The sequence below is a fragment of the Physella acuta genome, unplaced genomic scaffold, assembly GCF_028476545.2.
Source record: "Physella acuta isolate Inbredline_101_S28 unplaced genomic scaffold, ASM2847654v3 ptg000592l, whole genome shotgun sequence".
NCBI lineage: Eukaryota > Metazoa > Mollusca > Gastropoda > Physidae > Physella > Physella acuta.
This window is the reverse complement of record NW_026732111.1, coordinates 1,818,330-1,838,602: the sequence shown is the minus strand read 5'-3', so window position 1 is coordinate 1,838,602 and position 20,273 is coordinate 1,818,330. Positions and strand designations below refer to the sequence as shown.

At 32.5% G+C, this 20,273-nt stretch overlaps 3 protein-coding genes across 6 annotated transcripts in view; 1 reads left to right on the top strand and 2 right to left on the bottom strand.

The window, feature by feature from the left end:
- Positions 1-1,644: 1,644 nt before the first annotated feature.
- On the bottom strand, positions 1,645-4,188 carry LOC131947396 (uncharacterized). The gene is made up of 4 exons (XM_059308611.1): positions 4,045-4,188; positions 3,740-3,844; positions 3,426-3,480; positions 1,645-2,408 (listed from the first exon to the last, which is right to left on the bottom strand). Exons 1-4 carry the CDS (start codon positions 4,168-4,170, stop codon positions 2,020-2,022), a joined length of 675 nt encoding a protein of 224 aa, XP_059164594.1. The 5' UTR covers positions 4,171-4,188; the 3' UTR covers positions 1,645-2,019.
- An 8,610-nt stretch (positions 4,189-12,798) lies between these two features.
- Positions 12,799-20,273, bottom strand: part of LOC131947391 (repetitive organellar protein) — a 73,101-nt gene continuing 65,626 nt past the window's right edge. The window contains exons 1-9 of one of the 4 annotated variants that reach the window (XM_059308601.1): positions 18,996-19,073; positions 18,019-18,070; positions 17,496-17,594; positions 16,969-17,095; positions 16,213-16,338; positions 15,524-16,005; positions 15,204-15,308; positions 13,893-13,947; positions 12,799-13,259 (exon numbers count right to left, since the gene is read on the bottom strand). In XM_059308601.1, the coding sequence (XP_059164584.1) occupies positions 12,868-13,259; positions 13,893-13,947; positions 15,204-15,308; positions 15,524-16,005; positions 16,213-16,338; positions 16,969-17,095; positions 17,496-17,594 (1,386 nt within the window). In that variant the 5' untranslated portion in view covers positions 18,019-18,070; positions 18,996-19,073 and the 3' untranslated portion in view covers positions 12,799-12,867. Of the gene's footprint in view, positions 13,260-13,892; positions 13,948-15,203; positions 15,309-15,523; positions 16,006-16,212; positions 16,339-16,968; positions 17,096-17,495; positions 17,595-18,018; positions 18,071-18,995; positions 19,087-20,273 lie in introns of those variants that run through there. The other 3 variants (XM_059308604.1, XM_059308602.1, XM_059308603.1) reach the window with 3 other exon arrangements.
- LOC131947380 (early endosome antigen 1) overlaps positions 18,672-20,273 on the top strand; it is a 222,188-nt gene continuing 220,586 nt past the window's right edge. The window contains exons 1-2 of the mRNA XM_059308582.1: positions 18,672-18,737; positions 19,003-19,189. The gene's annotated coding sequence lies outside the window, so the exon portion shown is untranslated. The remainder of the gene's footprint in view (positions 18,738-19,002; positions 19,190-20,273) is intronic.

Below are 20,273 nucleotides of genomic sequence, written 5' to 3'. Positions count from 1 at the left end.
GGGGGGGGGGGGGGGCTCCATAACACCGAATATATGCCCTGAAGATACTGTGGCCCCCGATCTGATATTTGATAGCCAATGCGGCCCTCGGTCTGTAAAGCTAGGAGACCCCTAGTCTAGATTAAAGTAGACAGGTCAATGCTACTTCATTTGGCTGTTGACTAGATTTCACTTCAGCTGAGTTATTTGTCTTTATTGAAATCTGTGGCGAACAGATCTAAATGTTAAGGGTGAATCATCTTCTTAACCGTAATGAGAGATGTTTGATGTGTGAAACCATGTAGGCCTACATTGATTTGTTTTTAATTAAAAAGAAACGAACAAAAATAAAATCAAGCTCGAGTAGAAGTGTTTGGTTTATCGTAACAATTATATATATATATATATATATATATATATATATATATATATATATATATATATATATATATATATATATATAAACTATTTGTGTGTATATATGTGTGTGTGTGTGTCTGTGCTTGTGTGTGTGTTGGGTAAGTGTTAATTCGCATACTGATTAAAACACAAGAAAGGTTTTTGTATCGAGAAAAACTATTTTTTTTTTATTTTATACCTTGAATCAAACTAACAGTTACTGGCAGTATATTATAATACTAATAGTTTCGCTGTCTGTCTATCTATCTATCTCTCTATCTATCTATCTATCTGTCTGACAAGAACGCTCTAGAGAAAACACAAGCAAAATAAAAACATGCACAGTAATTCGAAAAACGAAGTATGACGCAGTCACATTTAGCATAGAGTAGAACATAATCTCAAACCAGAGAGTGCACACAGTAATATGACGTCATTGATTCTCGCGTAAACATTGAAAAAAAGGAAATTTTGTCTAATCTCAGTGGTTTCATTCATACAATTCTTCGGGTAGGGGCGAAGCCCAACCCCCGCGTAAGAACGTCTGAGCCCCCCCCCCCCTCCCTAACTCAAAAGAAATTTCTTCATCGATACTCTATAATAAAATTACCGCCTAATTAATGTGTCTAATCTAAAAAGTGGTTTTCTTGCAATTTCTTTAATGCAATTCTTCGGGTAGTGGCTAAGCGCGACACCAGTGTTTCTTTCAGACTTTTTCCTCCCCGGAGAGGGGTGGGGGTACTTGAAATTTTCGGGGGCGGGGGTAGAATTTTCGGGGAGGGGGGCGGACACTGGAAAAAGTATATAATTATATTTCGTTGAATGGGACGGTAGACATGTTTTTTGGGGGGTGGGGGTGGGGGGGGGAGGTGGGGGTGGGGGGTGAGGGTGGGGGGTGTTGGTGTGGGGGGGGGTGAGGGGTGTTGGTGTGTGGGGGGTGTGGGGGGGTGGGTGGGGGTGAGGGTGGGGGGTGTTGGTGTGTGGGGGGTGGGGGGGTGAGGGTGGGGGTGTGGGGGTTGTGTGGGGGATGGGGTGGTTTTAGTTTAGAGAAAATAGACAGCACTATCAACCTAGCGCCCGGTGTATCCTTCCTCAACGGGCCATTTTTCTCGTTTCAAAATATTTACAAAGGCATAACGTATTATTTTTATTAATATATCTAACATATTTAGATTTTCTCGAAAATATGGATGTCGTATTTTACATACAAAAAACTAATTTTTATTTTAACAAAAAAAAACGGTCCACAAAAATTTTTTAATACATAAAAACCAAAGATATGTAAAAATAGAGTTATCATTTATGTTCTTGGAGTCAAGTGTAACATTTAAATTGGTGATCACAATGAATTAGTTGGAACTGTGTAATGATGACTAAACAAATAATACATAAACCATATAGTTTATGTAGACATGTAGTCTACACACATAGTAATTAAAAACCAACATATAAACCATTCACATTTGTGTAGACATGTAGTCTATACACATAGTAATAATTAAAAAACAACAGATAAGCCATTCACATTTTTGTAGACATGTAGTCTACACATATAGTAAGTGGTTAGATTGTGTTTAACATGGCGGTTATATATTTTATTGTTTTGAGAATTTACCATCCACCATGTTTCGTGTTGTGCTTCTATAAACTAACAATAGTAAAACTACTCAAGCCGGTTAAATTTGCGCCTTGTTCTGCGAGATACACTTCAAGGTAAAGTTCTTGACCTTTCTTTAATTCAACAACCACTGACCCAGCAGCGCTTGTGTCGGCACATTTCACTTCTATAGACATACACCACTCGTCTCCAGCCATCACAGCAACTCTAATCTCTTTATCTTCCCATTCATGTAGACAGACACAAACAAGATATAAACCATCATGTGGTGATACAAATTTTCCTGTTGTTTGATTAAAATGTTGACCGTTATATTCACGTACTTCTTTAAATGTTGAAATAGTTGATCCAGCACTGACATGTGTGGAATCAAGCGTCACATGACAAGCATATCTGTTACATACACGTGACTCTGTTGATTAGAAAACATATGTATGATTTACATGTTTAATTTCATACATACTCTGACTATTTGATTCATACAATGTACATTTTCATTAATAATTTCAAATAGTTTCATTTTTTTTTAAGAACATTAATTTTAACTATTTGTTTTGTACCGCCCTAGGTTTTAGTGTTTTTAGTTTTATCACATAAGACGATTTGAAACTATTTTTTATACACGTGTAGCAGGTGATGTAATAAGTCATCAAAAGTAAAACAAATACTATATACGTGCACTACATTCTGTGTGTGTTCACATTATAGTATAATTATAGAAAGTTTATCTAATGAAACAAAAAAACAAATGTTATTCTGTTGTCATATCAGATTCTTATACAACCGGTGACACGATAAGTACAATCAACATTAACTATTGTTTATTTCACGTTAGTTGAAATAATTAGATAATAAGATATTAAAAATTTAACATTTTTTGTGTAAGAGTTATTTTATTTTAGATTTAATTCCTGGTTTTAATGCGACACAGTTTTATTAGTAGAAACGTAAAAGTATGAAATGACGGTAATATAAATAATTTAATTTTAAACTGCAGCTCTGTAAATGACTTACTGTACTAGGGTCGACCGCTGTAGGTCGACCCCCGACATACCAGGTGGTGTAATGTACCAGGTGAGGAAACAAACATCTGACGGAAACCCACGGGTCTAGAGACTGGCACTATGGGTGAGTGAAATGTTCCATTCTTTATCACGTTATGGTCTGTCTGGCTAACGAACATCACGTTCTGGTCTGTCTGGCTAACGAACATCACGTTCTGGTCTGTCTGACTAACGAACATCACGTTATGGTCTGTCTGGCTAACGAACATCACGTTATGGTCTGTCTGGCTAACGAACATCACGTTATGGTCTGTCTGGCTAACGAACATCACGCTATGGTCTGTCTGGCTAACGAACATCACGTTATGGCCTGGCTAACGAACATTACGTAATTTTTTTGGAAACAAAAATTCAGGCAAACCTACCTAATAGATTCAAATCTTTGGACAACCCTGAAATAGTAGCTTCAATAGTTTCAAGCTAAAAAAAAAATTTTATAAAATGAATGCAAAAATCTCTTAGTTACTTAATGCATACGATAGCTGCATTGATGTTAACTGGTTATGGCAACTTGTAAGAATAAGAAATAATTTAAAGGATGTGTTGTTTTTTAAATTATAGATGTATCATTTAATTTAAGAAAACATGTATTAACTGCTCTATCGACATAGTGTTAATAACTTTGGCCTGATTTATCAACGTTGTAATTTAATTTTTAATTAAATTACTACTAGGATACCTTCGTAATTTTTTCTACCCTAGGTTCCAACTTCTGGTTAAAGATTTGAATTAGTTTGTCAATGGGCATCAATCTTTGTTGTAGGAGTTTGCACAATACATTTTGCTAAACATCAAAACATTATATAAAAGTATTATAATTTTGCATATTATATGTAACATAAACATGTTTCTTAACATTAGTAATTATATTAAAGTATAACTGCTGATAACTGCTACTAAGTTGTTTTTTTATTTAACCTGCTTATAATAAGCTATCTGGCGAGTATGTGTAAAATTGTGAATACACATAATTAGCAGCTTTACCTTTTCTAAATGAGTTGATGTTTTACACAAGATTTTATTACACTCTTCGTGTAGGGCAGCCATCAGATCCGAATGTCTTTTAATTTCTTGTGTTATACTGTCTATTTTGTCTGTGTAATCTTGCATATCTTTATTTATTTTATGTGCGTTGTTTTCATATTCTTGTATATCTAAAGAAAGTTTCTCTAGTGTTTTGTTTGACATGGTTTCTTTTTCTTTTAAACTTTCAATTTCTTTGTTCAGCTCCTTTACTTTGTTATCTTGTTCACTCATTTGTTTTCTCAGGTTTTTAAAATTCTGTTTTTGTTTTTTAGTCAGTTGTTCAATGTTTACCCCCATGTCATGATGTTCTGTTACAAAGTTGTCTCTCCATTGTTTTATTTCTGATATGTCATCTGTAGACTTGTGTTGTGTGTCCTGTAGTGAAGATAGTGTTGTTTCAATATAGGCGAGTCTACGCTCGAGGTCAGGATGTTCTTCAACTGAGAAAAGTCGCAAATATAAGTTTGTAATTTAAAATGTCTTAGATCTTGAAAATTAGGGTGTTAAAAACGACTTTAAACCAAAGTATCAAACGTACTTTGGTTTAATATTATAATATATATACATATTTTAAAAATAAATATAGTATATTATGCTTATATTTAAGGTGTTAAACCAAAGGCATACTATAATATACCCGCTGTATGTTGAACTTGTGGTATGAGTTGCCGTGGCTGTGGTAAAGATGACGTTAGTTTGTTGACATCCATGCTGTCCTCGTCTGGTGGAATCGGATTTAAAATTTTATTTTAAGTTTAGTTGAAGTTAACAAGTATTTTATAGTACATACAATACATTTTACTAGTTTAGCTAATTAAAACTATAACACAAACCATGTAATACTCTGATGGAAATAAAAATTTGAATGTGATCCAAATAGTTCCAAAATGTCCGAAATCTATATATTGTACATGTTGTTTTAAATTTACTTTTTACACTACTGATTTTATAATTTATTATCAAAAGTATTTAAAAAAAAAATAACTTTATATAACCCCTTAATTCTCTTGAACCTCGTTTTAGGGCGAATAAGGTAACACAAAGTGATTGTAAATTCTTCATTACTTTCTCGTATACAGAGTATAGAGAAAGTATTGTAATCGTTCATAAAAATCATTTGAAATTTTGACAGCTTTCACCGTTTTACTCCTCAATTCTTCATCACATCCGGGATATAGTAGACTTATTTTAATTGGGCAAAAATTATAACTGTTCGCTATTTCCGATATCTCAAAAAGCGCATGTGAATTTATAAAGTACTAATAATATTCCGCACTATTATGCATATTTCACTTGGCGTCACTTGGCGTACAATTCTTTTTTATACGAGATTTTATACTATTTTTTTTTAAATTTAAATATTTAACATGGATTAAAATCATGTCTATATTCCGAGTTGCCATCCCACGTAGTGTTATATAAGAATATTCGAGAAACTTTAGGAGAGATCATTCCCGGTTTATTTTTTTTAAATATAACTTACATGATTCACTAATGTCGATTTTATATAAAAGTGAAAAGTGGTTTGTTAGTCGGTCGACATTACAATGATATCCCTTTAACACAGTATTGTAAATATCTGTAAACTAAACTGTAAACAATTTCGTTGCATTTTTACTTTCTCGTATATACGAATAATAGAGAAAGTCTTGTAATCCTGAGTAGGGAAAACATAGTTTTGCAATCTTGTCTGTATGTCTGTGTGTGTGTGGATGTGTGTGTATGTGTGTGTCTGTAAACAAGATAACTTGAGTACCGTTACAGCTAGGTTGGTGAAATTTCATATCAAAATCGTAGATCCGTATCAAATTTTGAGTGACTTTCGATAAATGAAAGTGGTACTTTTTCTACTTTGAATTTTTCAAAAGCCTATAACTTAAGTAGGCCTACTGTTTCAGATAGATATATGAATATTCACATGTAAGTAAAAGTTCAAATGTACTGCCTTCTAGTAAATTTTGAGTAATTTCTGTTGACAGGAAGTAGTAAATCTTTTATAAAAAATATTGATTTCTCGAAAAACGTTTGTGAATTTATAATGTACTAATAATATTCCGAAATATCAAGCACATTTTATTCAGCGTTCACTTGGGGTGCAATTCTTTTTTTCTAAGAGATTTTAATCTATTTTTAAAAGTTTGAGTATTTAAATTGGATTAAAAGTCATTTCTATGCAGCAGCGTAGCGAGAGGGGGGGGGGGGGTGGCATATGTTCCCGGGCGCCGACCATAGGGGGCGCTAAAATGGGTTGGAAAAGTAAATTGAAAGGTTGAGGGGGGTGCAAATCGAGAGTTTGAGGGGGGGGGGGGTGCAAATCGAAATCTCGAGAGGGGACGTGCAAATCGAAAGTTTGAGGGAGGTGCAAATTGAAATCTTGACGGGGGGGGGGTGGAAATCGAAAGTTTGAGGGGGGTGCAAATTGAAATCTTGACGGGGGGGGGGGGGGGTGCAAATCGAAAAGTTTGTCCCCGGGAGCCGGGAAGGGTCACTACGCCTCTGTTTCTATGTATCCTGAGTTGCCATCCCCTGTTGTTTCGTATAAGAATATTTGAGAAAGTTTAGGGGAGATCACTCCCGGTTTATTTTCAGTAGAAACGCTTCATTACTGAACACACATGACAGTAGGCTTTGAGATTTTAAATTATAAAAACTATTAAAGTACTGACCTAAAATATGTGACGTCACATCCAACAAGGCCGTGGCTGCTCTGTCCAGTTCTTGTGATAGCTCGATGTAGCTGACAGATGATTGGTCAGTTTTTTCTTCTAGCCACGCCTTACTTTTTGCAACAACCTGGTGAAAGTAAACAACATTTTAAAGTGGCCATGTGTCGTAGTGTTATTTTCATAAACATGTGTTGTTGTTTTATATGTCTTAACACGTGTACTTCGTAAAGGCTAAAGCTACTTTATCCTGTACAGAATGTTTTTTCTACATTGTAAGTGTTACGTAAGTTGGTAACTACTTACATTTTTCATATTTCCTATAACAGGTTCCAAAATTTGTATCTGTTCTTCCAAATATTTCTTATGCTCCGTAACAAGCTTTACCTGAATTCTCGAAGGCATCTGAATATTATTAAAACTACCAATTTAAAAAATATATATAATATATGTGTATTAGTTGTTTTATTAGACAATATCAATGTTATCTCTGTCATTATCAGTAAGTCGATATCTAAAGTCGATAATATGTAGACCATGTGTTTCCATCTACATAATTCTTAATTAAATAATTACTATTCCACTGCAAATTTTATAATTTACAAGCATAAAATAATTATTTTATCTCACGATAATTAAAGCAGAGTAATAACTGCTCATTTATTCATTAAAATAGTCAGTCCAGTACATATGTCATCAATATCCGTCAATATGTCTAAATCCCTGAATATGACTATAAAGAGGGGTACAGGAAAGCATCCTTAAAAGGGTCTGATTGTGGAGATATTGTTTTCATAACGTAGTTTACTCTTATTAAATATAAATCCACTGCGCCCATTCGTCAGACTTAAATTAAATCTATAATTACATGAAAACTACTTTAAGTATTGTTATAGCTTTTACAGATCTGTTTACTAAAGTCACAGGTAATTATGTAATACATATCAGAAAAATGCGATAGTTTTCCTTGGCTTCACTTATGATATTTCCTGCTTGCTAAAATTATACACCTGGTTATTTCCGTTTTTCACTTTCATTATCTGTCTAGTGATTTGATGAGCTATCTTAACAATTTTTCTGTAAATTGCCTAAACATACAGTAATAAAAAACTTTTTTTTATAAAAACGACCTACATACTTTTCTATTAATAAGTATATTTTAAGGAAATTATATATTATCAAGCTGTAGCCTATACTTAAAACTTAAGACAATTTAATAACTGAGTAAGAATTAAAGTAGTAGAAGAGCTTTTTATTTTGTTTTAAATTAATTATTTTTAGGTTGTTTGGTTACATTAAAAGGAAATGCTGTTTTAAAAATAGATTAAATCGATTAAAGATTAGCAGTACCTTAAATAGGCCTAGTCTTGTTGTGGGGAATCAAATGACTGGAATAGTGTGGAGTAGCTTAACTTCCTCCGTTATATAATAGCGGGGTTTCCCAATTGTGTTGTCAATATGAGAGTTATCTCTCTTGTATTGATGATTTAACTACGTGTAGATCAGCCACAACAAGAAATCTATTTCATCAAAACAAATTTCGATCTAAAGGTAAGTAAACAATGGTAGATCTCAAACACGTCGTTTTAATTATTTACATAGCGACTAACGTGGGTGAAGTTCAGATGCGATATGGAAACATGATAGGTTGTATATCGAGGCGGTAAAATGCGAAATTGAAGCACGATAGGTGATATGTCGATGCGGTAAAATGCGAAATCGAAGCGTAATTTATCAAATGTGGAGGCGGTAAAATGCAAGCTTAAGCTGAAAGTTAAAACAGTCGTTTACGTAACATTTGTGTCGAGTAGTTGAAATACTTCACTGGGACTATTGCATCTGCAGTCGTATGCTATCAGAGGCGTAGCGACCCAAGTCGGCCCCGGGGCGAACTATCAATTTTGTGCCCCCTTCCATTTAATTTATATTTATTGACGTTAGTGAAAAAAAAAAATCATCCCCCCCCCACCGAGCTCTATTTGAAAAGGTTGGTGTCACTTTTTAGCAGTCAAAAATTTTTTTTGGTGCCACACTTAGAGAGTGTACTATTCAATACCTTAGCTATCAATTATTTCTACCCAATTATCAGTCAACAATTTAGTGGTGCTACTTTAAAAAACGCATGCTGATGTAACTTTGAAATGAACATTTATTTAGCCTATCTATCACTTACATGCAGATGTCTGAGTACAAACCCGCCCATGAATCTTTGAATATTTTGTCGGAACAGTTAGAGAAAATGCATGTTCATTTGAATTATAAATCTGTATTTTAAATAAATATTTGTATGGCTATTGCCTTTGCTAACGACGAACATTTATTTTAACTGAATTAATAACGAAGACTATTTATCTACTTATGTATTTTCTCTAATTAATTTGATCAAACTAAAAACCAGGAACTGGATAGATAAAACGTCTGACACTGAAATGACATTTAAAGATGTAGGATAGGTTCCATGGTAACATCCGCGAATGCTACATTAATAGAACATGTAAATATTCTAGCTGGTAAAGTGAACGTTTCTATCTTGCTTTTAGAATTGGCAGCTACATTGATATGTTCAACTTTAGTTGTTTTTTTTTTTACTATCAGTTTTTGAATATTAATTATGTAACATGTAACGGAAAATTTAGGCATGTCATTTAGTTATTTAATGTGAGTGAATAGTTTTTTTCTTATTATGGAGCATACGAAAAAAGCAAGTGATGTTTATTTTTTGAACAAAGACATAAGTTAATATATCTATTTTAGATTGATAAAGTTTGTAGTAAATCAAATTGAAAAGTTGAAAATGATAGATAGTTTTTGTCCTTATCAAAACATTTTTTATGTTACAATCGCTTTCTAACAAAATTGTATATTCTTACCAATTAAAAAGTTTCAAATAACCCATCGTTAGACCAAGCTTTTTTTTTACAGAATACATATTACGGTCTACCAAGACAGTTAGTACAACACAATACACCTGGTGTAACAGACACCAAGAAATCTCAAACTAGTCAGAGAGGTTTGTAAATTAAAGAACAATTAATAGCTTAATATGTTTTTAAACTATTGTTTCATAAACAGTTATTAACTGTTTAAATTTAAAGGAGTTGAAATAATACACTAGTAATTATTTTGTTGTTGCTAGTCTGTGGAAGCATCTCTCATTTTGTTTCTGTAGTGTGCTAAACCATGCATGCTATATATACATACTCTAATCAATCTTATTCAATTCCGGATTGTCAAATCGTGTGAAACTTTTTGAGAAACTTACAGTTTCTCTTCAAGGAACAAAAAAAATGCTGAAGATGACGTGTCAGAATTAAAACGATGGAGAGAAACCTTGGTAACAGAACAGTGCGACTGGACAACAAGAATTGAACAATTAAGTAAAAAGGAAAAGCAGAATTTTAAAAACATCAGAAAACAAATGAGTGAACAAGATAACAAAGTAAAGGAGCTAAACAAAGAAATTGAAAATTTAAAAGAAAAAGAATCCTAATAAAAAAAAACACTAGAGAAACTGTCTCTAGATAAAAAAGAATATGAAAACAACCTACACAAATGAAATAAAGTAATGCAAGTTCATACAGATATTAATAAAATAATGGCCGACGTATCAACCAGCATTACTAAATTACAATTAAAGGTAAGTCAAAATAACATTAAATTTTCGAAACACTTGTGTACACCATTCTTCAACTCATCTGTAATTACAAGTTTAAATCTGAACACAGCCCTAAACAGCTGATGTATATAAAGTCTAGAAGTGTTTACATTATGAAACTAAACTTTCTTTCAACATTTGTTTTAAGGCTATTTGGTGTCACCCTGTGAGGTTCGCACCCCCGCCTCGCGACGCCTCTGTACACACATACAGGTAGATTAAATCATAATTTTTAGAGAATGTTAATTGTTTCCAGGCATCTTTTCCACCCCCATCACCCCCTCCCCCCTGAACGAAATGGAATTTATATAGAAAATTTTTACATTTAACAGTGTCCGCTCCTCCGGAAATTAGAGCCCCCCACCCCCTCTCCCCCCGAGAGAAAAATCTGGAAGAAACATTTCACGTAACTTCAGAAGCAGGATGGGTTTAGCTAATTATACTCATGTTTAGGACTGGATTACACACGTTTTTAAAGATTGTAATTCAGCTTGAGGAACTTGAAGAGAGCAGTAAAAGCAAACACATAGCTTCATTTTATTTTAACAGGTTAATTTTCTTCTATGTTTTCATGCAATACAATTTTTGTTCAAATTTATGATTTTGCCTTACTAGAAATAAATTTAAATTTATTTCAGCTTTTTATTAAAATATGCCTTAATCAAACTAAATTTAAATAATATTGTCTATGTTTTCTAACTAATAAGTTAAACAAACGTTACTATTATTACTATACATTCATCAACAAATATACATGATTTGCTTATGCAAAACCTAATATATTTCGTTTACAGCAAGAAACTTTGGGCATTATTCCCTCAACAGACTGATGAATTTAAGGACAGTGGTACACTGGTCTCTTATAAAGTAAATAAAACAACAGCACAAACATGCTATAAATCATTGTTTCGGTAATTGATTTAACTGTTATATTACAGAGAGGGATTATCCTGAAAAAAACCTACACCAGCTATGTGAGACCTACGTTAGAATATGGTGCTTCGGCTTGGGGCTCAGCAGCAAAAACAAATATTAGCAAAATTAGCTGGTAAAAATTGGGGGAAAGAAACAACAACCGGAAATCTCGCTACACCCAAAAGAAATAAAAAGAATAATAAAAAACAAACGCAAATGTGGTCTGACACACACCCTCACTAAAATAAAGATGATGGATATTATAATTTGACACGAAAACAACAATACATAATCTTTCGACTTTGAACAGGCCATAACAGACTAAATCAACACATGCATAAAAAACTAAAGGTTGGGTGTGGCGAAATGTTTCCTTGTGGTATGACCCCGGAAAATACGGAGCACGTTCTTTAGGAATGTTCTTTGTATAGCCAGGCGCGAGTCAGACACTGGCCCCTGCTCACCCCACTCAGGGAAAAATTATATGGGGCACCTGCTGATCTGGAGACCACAGTCCGGTTTGTTCACGAAGTTGGACTTCTTGTTTAAATCCTCCACCATATTCTCAATTAAGAACGAAGAAGAAGAGGGATTTTACTTGTTTGCTCATTCTAACTTCTGACATTCTTTGGACTTTTTACTTGTAAAACATATGTGTTTTGTAAGTATTGTCTTGAAATTATATTTAGGAAATAACTTTAATGATATCACAAGCGGGAAAAATTGTAGATGTCTATTACTTGTTTGTTTACCGAAGGAGATTAATTAAACACATGGCCAAATATCCTGTATACTGAAATACAAAATAAAACCATATGTGTAACAAGTCATTTAGTAAACAAAAAACTCTTAATTTAATACTCCACAGTTATATGCATACGAAAGTGTACAAGAATTAATACACATATTTGAAAATGTGACTTCACCGTTGTTTTGTTACAACATTAATCTCTTAGGCAAATAAATAAAAAAAACTTATGTTACAATCTCGTGTTATAGATGATAGGCCTGCATATTGTGCTGGGTGTTGTATCTATACGTAATGTTTATATTAAGCATGTAGGAAAGAATCAGAATGTATTTACGATGCGTCGTCAGAAATTGTCAACAATCGACAATATATGATTACTTGAGAAATCAAAATGTACTTTACACGCAAGAAAACTCTAACAATGTTTTCTATGATAATGTTTAATTATATTTATCTTAAACAAGATTCTCAAAACACACATATTATCATTTAATTTCTAACTGCATATTTTATCTCTGCCTAAGGTAGTGTAGGTTTGTAATTAGCCAAGAAATGTACCAATTTGTATTAGCAAAGAGTTGACTAACTTGCTAATTTAAAGCAGCCTTTTGGCAATGTATATATTTTTATTTATGAACTAACAATCTGGGGTAAAGTGTATAGTACTGCTTTGTAGGAATCTCCTAGCATGGAGATTTAAGCCTCGAACAGATAAAACGGTACTAGGGTTCAAATAATTAACATATTTATTACAAAAGTTATTTATTACATAATTTTTTATGTTTCCTGTTGTATGTCTATAAACTAACGATCGTAAAACTACTTAGCCAGGTTAACTTTGCGCCTTGATCTGCGTGATACACTTCAAAGTAAAGTTCTTGACCTTTCTTCATGTCAGCAACCACTGACCCAGCAGCGCTAGTTTCTGCAGACTTCACTTCTATAGACGTACAACAACTGTTTCCAACCCACATACGAACTCCAATCTGGTTATTTCCCCACTCATGTAGAGTGACACCGACAAGATATAAACCATCATGTGGTGATACAAATTTTCCTGTTGTTTGATTAAAATGTTGACCGTTGTATTCACGTACTTCATCAAAGGTTGAAATAATTGATCCAGCACTGACAGGTGTCTCAAAGGCAAGCTTTACATGACAAGCATATCTGTTACATGCACGTGCCTCTGTTCAATGAAAAACATATGTGTGATTTATAAGTTTAATTTCACAAATTCTCTAACTATTTGCTCAATGATATTTGTGAATTGTCGTTTCATCAGTTTATATTATTAATCCTAAACATAATCTCATAAATGTATTTTGTATGCAGTTCAGAATTTAAGTAAATTTGGCAAACCCCAATAAATTTTTTTTTCCAAAAACAATAAATTGTGTAAAATGGTCCATAATGTTTACATAATTTTGTCTAAGACCACACATTGAAACACTAGACCACTAGTTTAGTACGGTCCTCAGCTTTAGTGGTGTTAGTTTACCGTGTACTACGTATTTGAAACTACGAGTGTAGTAGTTGACGTAATACTACACTAAATGAAAACAAATGTTATATGCTTTTCATTATAATGTGTCTACAACAATGGTCTGTTTGGCTAACGAACATCACTTTACTGTCTGTCTGGCTAACGAACATCACGTTGTGGTCTGTCTGGCTAACGAACATCACGTTATGGTCTGTCTGGCTAACGAACATCACGTTATGGTTTGTCTGGCTAACAAACATCACATTAAGTCTGTCTGGCTAACGAACATCACGTAATTTATTTTTTTTTTTGAAAAAAAAATTCAGGCAAACCTACCTAATAGATTCAAATCTTTGGACAGAACTGAAATAGTAGCTTCAATAGTTTCAAGCTGAAAAAGATTTAATAAACAGAGTGAAAAAATCACATAGTTACGTACAACATACAATAGCTGCACTGATGTTAACTGGTTATGGCAACTTGAAAGAATATAAAAAAATTTAAAGGATGTGTTGTTTTTTACTTTCTCGTATATACGAAGTATAGAGAAAGTATTGTAATCGTGCACAAAAATAATATGAAATTTTGACAGTTTTCACAGTTTTACTCCGCAGTCCTTCATCACATCCGGAGTATAGAGGACTAATCAGGCAAACATTATAAATACAAATATTTAAACGTTTTGGCGTTTTATGCGTTATCAAGTCGTAAAAACTTAAATTAACTTTGCAGTTCTGTTCCTATGTGTGTGTATAACTCTGTGTCTGTGTGTAAACACGATAACTTGAGTACCGTTAAAGCTAGGTTGATGAAATTTCATATATAAGTATTTTATCAAAATCGTAGATCCTGATAAACTTTTGAGCGATTTCCGATAACCGATTGTGGTACTTTTTCTACTTTGAATTTTTCAAAACCCTTTAAGTTGCGTACTATTTTAGATAGATGCATGAAATTTCAAAAATAAGTAAAAGATCTAATTCTCTACGTTCTGTCAAATTTTGTGTAATTTCCGTTTACCGGAAGTACTAATTTACGCTATTTCTGATTTCTCAAAAACGCATGTAAATTTATAAAGTACTAATAATATCCCGCACCTTTATACACATTTTATTAGGCGTTCACTTAATGTGGGACGGAGTGGTCTAGCGGTAGAGAGCTGGACTGCTAACCCGTTAGTCTCGAGTTCGAATCCGAGTTCAAGTCATCTGATGAGTACCTAACTCCTGTTAGGGAAAGTAAAGGCTGCTGGGCTTAGTGCTGACCACACTATCTCTTCATATGCTGAGGTCACTGAAACAAGAGAAATCTACTTCACTTGCCCCATAGACCGTCAGGTTTGAAAAGGAAACTTTTCACTTGTTGTGCAATTCTTTTTTACGAGATTCTATTCTATTATAAAAAGTGTAAGTAATTAAAAATGGATAACAAATATTGTCTATATCCTGAATTGCCATTCCTCTTAATTTTATATTAGAATATTCGAGAAAGTTTAGGGGAGATCACTCCCGGTTTATTTTAAATTAAAGATGTATTACTTAATTTAAGAAAACATGTATTAACTGCTCTATTGACATAGTGTTAATAATTTAGGCCGGATTTATCAACGTTGCAATTTAATTATTAATAAAATTACTACACGTATACCTTCGTAGTTCTTTCTTCCCTAGTTTCCAAGTTCTGGTTAAAGACTTGAATCAGTTTGTCAATGGGCATCAATCTTTGTTGTAGGAGTTTGTACAATACATTTTGCTAAATATCAGATGATTATATAAAAGCATTTTAATTTTAATTTTTTTTTTAAATGCATATTATATCTTACATAAACATGTGTCTTAACATTAGTAATTATATTAAGGTATAACAGCTGATAAAGTTACTAAGTTCTTTTTTTATTTAACTTGGTTATAATAAACCATCTGGCGAGTATGTGTAAAAGTGTGAATACACATAATTATCAACGTTACCTTTTTTAATTGAGTTGATGTATTACACAAGATTTTATCACACTCCTCTTGTAGGGCAGCCATCAGATCCGAATGTCTTTTAATTTCTTGTGTTATACAGTTTGTTTTGTCTGCGTAATCTTGCATATCTTTATTTATTTTGTGTTCGTTGTTTTCATATCCTTTCATATCTAGCGACAGTTTCTCTAGTGTTTTGTTTGACTTGGTTTCTTTTTCTTTTAAACTTTCAATTTCTTTGTTCAGCTCCTTTACTTTGTTATCTTGTTCACTAATTTGTTTTCTGAGGTTTTTAAAATTCTGCTTTTGTTTTTCAGTCAGTTGTTCAATGTTTACCCCCATGTCACTCTGTTCTGTTACAAAGTTGTCTCTCCATTGTTTTATTTCTGATATGTCATCTGTAGACTTGTGTTGTGTGTCCTGTAGTGAAGATAGTGTTGTTTCAATATAGGCGAGTCTTCGCTCTAGGTCAGGATGTTCTTCAACTAAAAATAGTCGCAAGTATTCAGTTTATAATTTAAAATGCCTGGAACCTTGAAAAAAAGGTTCATTAAAACAGCGTTAAACTTAGAAACGTTAATATAAAATATTTAAAAAGTAGCAGAAAAAAATAGTTTAATCTTTAACATTGCATGATATTTATTCATGATATCGCTATTTAATTTGTTATATCAAACAAAACTAAAACTTACCCGCTGTATGTTTGCCTTGTGTTTTGAATTGTCTTTGTGATTCTACTTTTAGAAATGTTGCTGTTGTCTGTGTGTCAGGCTGTGCTAAAGATGGCGTTGGTTTGTTGACATCCTTGTTGTCTCCTTCTGGTGGATTGGGGCTTAGAATTTTATTTTAGTTACAGTTCAAGGAAATAACGTTTAATTGTACATACAATATTTCTAGTATGCTGCAAAGTGTTTTAATTTTTACAATTTTTTTTTCAAATTTAGACAATCAAATTTCATTGAAATCCTTATTCGCAAAAAATCTAATATCATCATTCTGTTAAATTTTCCAGGTCTAAATATTTACATACTAATTTATTTTAAATTGAACTAAGAATTGAATACCGAGTTTATAAATTGAAAGTGTAACATAAAGTTTTAACCAAAGCGTTTAAAGAAAAATAATATAACATTCTATTAAGTTATTTTTATCTAATTCTCTTTGTGAATAAATTAAGTACGATAGTCGATTTAAAATTCTAAATGTTTACCATATTAAAAATTATAAATGTTAATAATGTGTTTGTTTTTTCCTATCTGTCAATCTCTAAGAAAATAATATATTGTGTGATAGTGGATTGAGAGTGAAATTATATCCCTTAACAATAGTGTGTCCCATTTTTTAAAGATAAATTGTAAGATTTTTTGCATTTTTCTCACACCAAACTTTTAGGCTACTTGACAGCAGGCTTAGAAATTTTAAATTATAAAGTGAATTAAAAAACTGACCAGAAATATGTGACGTCACATCCAACAAGGCCGTGGCTGCTGTGTCCAGTTCTTGTGATAGCTCGATGTAGCTGACAGATGATTGGTCAGTTTTTTCTTCTAGCCACGCCTTACTTTTTGTAACAACCTTGTGATCACAAACGTAAAAATTATTTCAACTGGCCACGTTTTGTATTGCTGTTTTATGAGAAAATGTCAAACGTTCAACACTTTCTACCGTATAAATGTTAATTTGTTGGTTTTCAAATATTAATTTGTATATTAAGTTAAAATCTATTAATATATATATATATATATATATATATATATATATATATATATATATATATATATATATATATATATATATATATATATATATATATATATATATATATATATAATTTAATTAAGCTAGTTGGACAAGTGAATTTTACTTTTTGAAAATGTGTTTAGAAAAATAAAAGGAAAAAAGTTGTTATAACACAACAGCGTTACAATAATCTTTAAAAAAAATTAGCAGTTGATTTTAGATGTTTTAATCTTACATTTTTCATTAAATTAATGACAGGTTCCAGAACTTGTATCTGTTCTTCCAAATATTGTATCTGTTTAGTAACAACCTTGACCTGAATTCGTGTAGGCATCTGGTTTAAAAATAGAATCTTCACTTATTACATTGTTTTGCTAGTCTCATAAGTCAATGTGATAGATAACAGAGGACAGAGACTTTTAGTTTAATGCCAATCCTTAGTCTCTTTTGCTTTGGACGGACTTGTAATAATTCATGTTTCATTGAACATAATTACACAGGTAAAATAAGAGTAGCATGATGTATAATCGTGTTTCGGTCGTTGATACAGAGAGACAAGTGCAAATATATGTAGATCTGCAGACGTAGCATACGCCGCTATCGACAGTACACCACCCCCTACATCCCACCTAAACCCACCCCGCCCAGTAAAAGCAGCCCCTTAATTTTAAATCGTATAATACTAAATTATCTGCCCCTAATAGCCGTCACTAACCCGGCTCTACGATTGTAAACATTCGGAGTGAACTGGAGCTTACCAGACAGGTGGAGATTGAGGTGGTGGCTAAGCTGTGTGGTGTTTTCTATGGTCTCCATGAAGAGAATTATATATAGATATAATGATTTAAATACACATCTACATAGAAAAAATGTAAAGTAATTTGTTTGGTTATTTTTAAGATTTTATCGGATCATTTTTCTTTATGGATACTTTATTTGAGGGGAGGGGCGTTGTCCAGAATTTTTTTCGCCAATATTTATAAGCAGATACGACTGGTGTCCACTTAAGTGAGGATATTTTAAACGTGTTAACAATGTAAACAACTACCTCAGTTTGGTTACTGCCTGTGTTTGAAAACATAAAATACATAACACTTTTACAACGTATCGAAACGTCTCAAATGTTGTCTAATTGACTTAAACTGAAATGAAATTACAAACCATTCCATAAATAAAATGACAACAATCACATCGATAGTTTTACAACACTTTCTTACACTAATTACATTTTTAACGCATTCATTGCAGCTGTTACCCTCTCTACGAAACGCTATTTATTTTTACAGCTGTTTAACTATAACAATAATTGTTTTGTATTTATATGGTACCTCGTTAAAAGTAGAACGGCGAAACTGAAAGTTCCTAACGGAAAAATCCGCTGCTATAAATATATCTTCTACCAGGTTATAAAGATGGCGACAACACAAGACACGTACTAGAGCAGCTGTCTTGCCTTCAACTAAAACATTTAATTTAGGTAACACACACAAATTAAACACACTACCTTATTATCTAACTATCTGTAGTGAGTGTCATTTTAATGTTTTTATACTATCTTAAACGAAATAGAAATTAACGCACATTTTAAAATTATTTTTAAAAATATTACGCTTCAAAAACATATTATATTTTTAATAAAAAAAACATACACTTTTTTACATTTTTCTTTGTTTATTGTTATCAGTAATGTATACATATTTATTTAATGGTATGTAAATTATATGGTTACACTTACTTCAAAGATAACTGCAGGAAATTTTACAGCTAGATCTAGATCTAAAATCGTTCTGCAAACATTCAACAACTGCTATGCTGCTCATGAAACCAAAATAACTGAACGGGAAATCCCGGTATTATCTAAAGAGTTGACGTCACGTTCCAAGGGACAGAACTGTCGCTGTTCACATTTATCTCGCTAGAACTCTTTAACTCACAATATAGAGGAGTGGAACTATAATAACGAAATACGGGGGGGGGGGCATATTCCGACCAAAAACAACAAATATATTTTGTACACCTTTTTTTAACATATCTACTACAGCAGTGGTTGTTCTTCAGTATGTAGCACACAATGTCGCATAGAGAAAAATCTAGATTAGCTATTAATTATCTACTAAGTTTAGCAAAACTTCAAACCACTTCCATAACTTATCACTCCGCTTTAAAAAGTATAATAGGGGTGTCAAAAGTTATGTGTCTAGTTATGTACTAAACAAATAGGTATGTTTTTACTTAATTACCATTTAAATAAGAAACAATAAAGACTGAAACAGACATGAAAATGGTATTTGTTTTACATCTTTTAGTTACTAAAGCTTTAAATAAGAAAGCAAAGTAATTTTATCTTTTTATCTTTTTTAAAACGGCCGTTTGAAAATAGGTCTATGCCTACCGGTGTTACCCTTATTGTGAACCCCAAAAGTTGATGTTTTATTGTAAAAGAGAACAGTTGATGTTTTATTGTTAACCCCAATAATTGATGTTTTATTGTGAACCCCGCTTGTTGATGTTTTATTACGAACAGACTGTAAGCAGATCAGACATTAGGGAATGTTCTGGTAGATGCTAACTATAGTTGTTCATTCCACAAGTAGAGGCTGACTTCACCTAGGAAAATAAAGCATACAAAATATAGACATTATTTCCAACAATAATTTAAACTTAACCTTGCATGTCCCATTTTATGATTTATTACATTAAAATATTATATCAGAAATCCGCTGAAAAAAGAAAACTTATTTTAATTATATCACTTTGTATTTATGCACTACCCTGCTCACCAACATTAAAATAGATCCGTCCTTTAAACACTAAACCTAGTGACACACATACACATTAGTCTTGTTGAGGTTTTTCCTACCTACACTGTTAAATATGACACATAGACTTTTTTTTAAAGTCATATCTTTACAAGTGACGTGTTAAGAGAACTCTGATAAGCTATAATAGTTCTTGGTGTTAATTTATTGAGCTGGATACAACTAACAAAGCTATTTTTAGCTTATTTTGTCTT